The 3677-nt window shown below is 28.0% G+C and overlaps 1 protein-coding gene across 1 annotated transcript in view; it reads right to left on the bottom strand.

The window, feature by feature from the left end:
* Positions 1–2572: 2572 nt before the first annotated feature.
* LOC106681352 (ejaculatory bulb-specific protein 3) overlaps positions 2573–3677 on the bottom strand; it is a 2548-nt gene continuing 1443 nt past the window's right edge. The window contains exon 2 of the mRNA XM_014421627.3: positions 2573–2851. Within this exon, the coding sequence (XP_014277113.1) occupies positions 2676–2851 (176 nt within the window). The 3' untranslated portion in view covers positions 2573–2675. The remainder of the gene's footprint in view (positions 2852–3677) is intronic.

Raw genomic sequence — 3677 nt, 5'->3', positions numbered from 1 at the left:
TTGAGGACTGACCCAGGTGAGAATCGAATCCACAACGCTCTAAATCAAGTCCGCTGTGACACTTACTCCAAACTGCTTACCTATTACGTTCTTGTATATTAAATTATTATATCTTACTTTGACTTCTATACTGTTGTACAATTGAGTATACATTTTTAATAATTCATAATATTATCTTCTATATAATAGTTTAAATATATCTGTATCTGTTAACAACTTATATTTGAAATATTTGATGGGTGAAAGAGTACAATTTAGTTTACAATAAATTTTTTGTTCTTTTGGTTTTTTTTCCCACCGATGATTTTTCTTAAGGTTACGTTTTAGAAACAAAAACCTGAATGCTTCATTAAAATAACCATAGGACAATTGTTTTAATGGTTGTGACCACTTTTAAGTTTTTAATTAAATACTACTTTTTTCAATCTTTGTATGAAGTGTCCATTTTTTAAACATACATTCTGTTTTCCTATAATCCCTTATTATTATAATTTTAAAACTAGGTAAGTAAGTATAAAACACTATTTATGATTTTTAAAATATTATCTTTTAACTTGGAACGTTTTAAGTGATGAATTTATAGGTTAATGCAACAATTTTTAATTTTTAACTTTTTACGTTTCATTGTAAAATAAAATCTTTTCAAGGTCATTTTATATTAAAACAATATATTTTACATAAATTTTTAAATTATTTGTCAAAACCAATCATTGTGAACAGCTTCATTATTTAACAGGAACTACTATTCATAAATAATATTTTGGTAACAATTCCACATATCTTATTTAACTCCGTTTAAAACATTCATTATGATATTTATTATTGTAATATTATTTTGGTCACTGTACATAGAAATTTGTGAAAAATATTTCGATAGATAAATACTAATTCAAATTTTATAATTGTTTTTCTTAGAGTAATACCAATGTAATAGAATATTTGGTTTGTATTTCTATCAATAATGAATTCGGTGATATAGATATCGAAAACTTTATGCCATCTACAAATAAATAGAATATAACGAATACATTTCGTGGTATTGAAGAATTCGTTTAAATTTCTTGAGAATGATAAGACTTATATATTCAGAATATAAAAAAGTATTGGAATACCAGATTAAAGTAAAAGCTGTGTGTTGAATGATGCGAATTTCGGTTTATTTTCGTCAGAATTTATGAGATTGTTATAATTAATAAAGAATCAAAAAACCGTGTTATGACAAAGAATGAACAGTGTTATTAGAAGAGAACAACAGTTCCATTAAATTTTCGAAAATTATGAATAGGTAAAATAATTAGCACTGAGAAAAAGAGAAGAAGCGCTACATGAGAAAAACTGAGCTTTACATTGTTACCTTCTAATAAAACAATATATTTTTTATAAAAATTTCAAAACAATTCAAAACAAGTGTGAATACCAATCATTGAGAACCTTTAATCCACAAATAATATTTTCCAAAAAAAGTCCACATATCTCATTTATATACGTTTGAAACATTCCTGTTATTATAGTACATCGACATTGTAGTCTAACAATTTTGTTTCTTTTTATACGAGTTTTATTCTTGATTTAAATTCTTACGAGGTCACTTACTACTAAATAACATATATTACATATTAATTTAAATAATGTGTGGCGCTATAAGAGAATAAGTTATGAGGATAATCTTGAAAATTCTAATATTGATTATTGTTTTGTTCATACAATACATTCAATTGGTCTTTTATATCTTTGAAAACATAGCTTTCAAATACGTCTGTAGGTTGAAGTATTTGGACTTTCTAAAGAAATCTTTTTTAGTCCGAAACGATGTGATGACTAACAATACTCAATTTAGTGGGTTGGTCAGCGTTTGAACTAATAGCTACAATTTTAACTCGAGGTGTCGTGATTTTAAATCAATCATTACAATCCAAGCAATAATAGCCCTATTGTTTAGAACGAGTAGTGTTCTTGGTATAGCTAATAAACGAATCACTAGAATTCTAATCGTAACTGAACCGACCTGTAGATTCCCAAGTAATAGATTGGATGATTCTTTAGGTAGGTGGTGAAACCTGCTTCAAAACTTCATGTTACTATAATAAAAATTAGTTTAACTTTGGGGCTCCACTAAACCTTCGAATTCCTCTCGTATCCTTACAATCCAAAATCCTTCGTAAAATCCTCAATGTTCCTAATTTTGTTACTAATAAAACCATACATAAAGACCTATTTGTTCCTTAAGTAACCGATTTAGCCCGAACCCGATATCATTTCCTCCATTATAAACTCCCTAACCACCCAAACCCAGTAGTTTCTAATCTGGCTTCCTCTTTCATTCCTGGGAATCCTCCGAGGCGCCTGAAAAGAAGATGGCCTCGCGACCTTATATTGTAAAGTGGTTTTAGAGTTCTACTACTGGGTAGTTTCTCTTCAGGCTGTATCATATCATAATCATTATGTCATTATGATCAAATTTACTTGTTGTATTTTTTATACAGTTGTAAATATCAATAAATAAATAAATAAGAAAAAAAAATTAAAGACATTCCATTAAAAGAAGGCTGGACTCAAATAATCATGAAAGAAATAAAAACGAAAATTTCTATATTATTACTATTTTTTATTACAATTATATTTATCTATTATTAATAATAGATAAATATTTATTCAGTTAGAAAGGAGCATCCTTTTTAGGCTTTGATGTTGTGCCTTTTCCTGTATTCGCCCTTTGGGTCAAATTTCTTCTCTAATTCGTCGTAATCGGCCTTCTTGTTCTTGAGCATGTAATTGAGGACCTTATCGGTACCGGTCTTCTGATGTTCTGAGCACTTTGCGCAGTCGGTAGCAATGGCATCCGGTATGTTCTCTGTAATTATAAATTGAATAATTAATATTGAAAAAATATACTGATTAAATGGATCAGATCCGTTCCATTAAAGGAAACTTATTCAGGGGTAGTCCTTCAAAATTTAACATATTATTTATTCAAAATTTGAATAACCCTTCGGAAGATGATGTTTTAAAAGAGTTTCGTGTAAGATAATTTCTTTTGAAGGTTTGTTTGAAATAACTCATGCAATTTCCATTACAACTAAAAAAATTCTTACTGTGATGATCGTAAACTTCCCTTAAATGACGGTGAGCTGTTACCGGATATTCGTCACTAACTAATTATTATTGAATAATATTAATTTACTGTTATAAATTAATAGTAATAATCCATAATTCTTATGTTCGTATTTTTAGAACGGGCAATGAGCATATTGCATGAGTACATATTGCATACCTTATTTATTGAGAATGTTGTAACTCACTAGATCACAGGCTAATTTAATTAGTATTAAATATCAATAATCTACGTTACTTGAATCAGTGTATGATATTCAAATATGGCTAAAAGATGCCAGGAACTTTGGAGTTACAATAAAAATTGACATTTTGTAATTATTACATTATTTCGTATATAACTGAAATTGAGGAAAATACCTCGTAAAGAAATTATAATACCAAATGTGCCTAAAGAAACAATACTATCACTACAATATAATTTTAAATACATACATAAATAATAATAATAGAGAGAAAACCTTTATTTAGCCATGCTGCCCAAATACATTGGGTTGATATAACAAAAATTGAAATATACTTTAAAATATCAAGGTATTAGACAACCCGAAAGTTCGATGCCGATA

This window comes from Halyomorpha halys, unplaced genomic scaffold (assembly GCF_000696795.3).
Source record: "Halyomorpha halys isolate HHAL.00 unplaced genomic scaffold, Hhal_1.1 Scaffold330.1, whole genome shotgun sequence".
In the NCBI taxonomy this organism is placed as follows: domain Eukaryota; kingdom Metazoa; phylum Arthropoda; class Insecta; order Hemiptera; family Pentatomidae; genus Halyomorpha; species Halyomorpha halys.
Note: the sequence above shows the minus strand (reverse complement) of the source record. Positions and strands in the feature narration are given on the sequence as shown.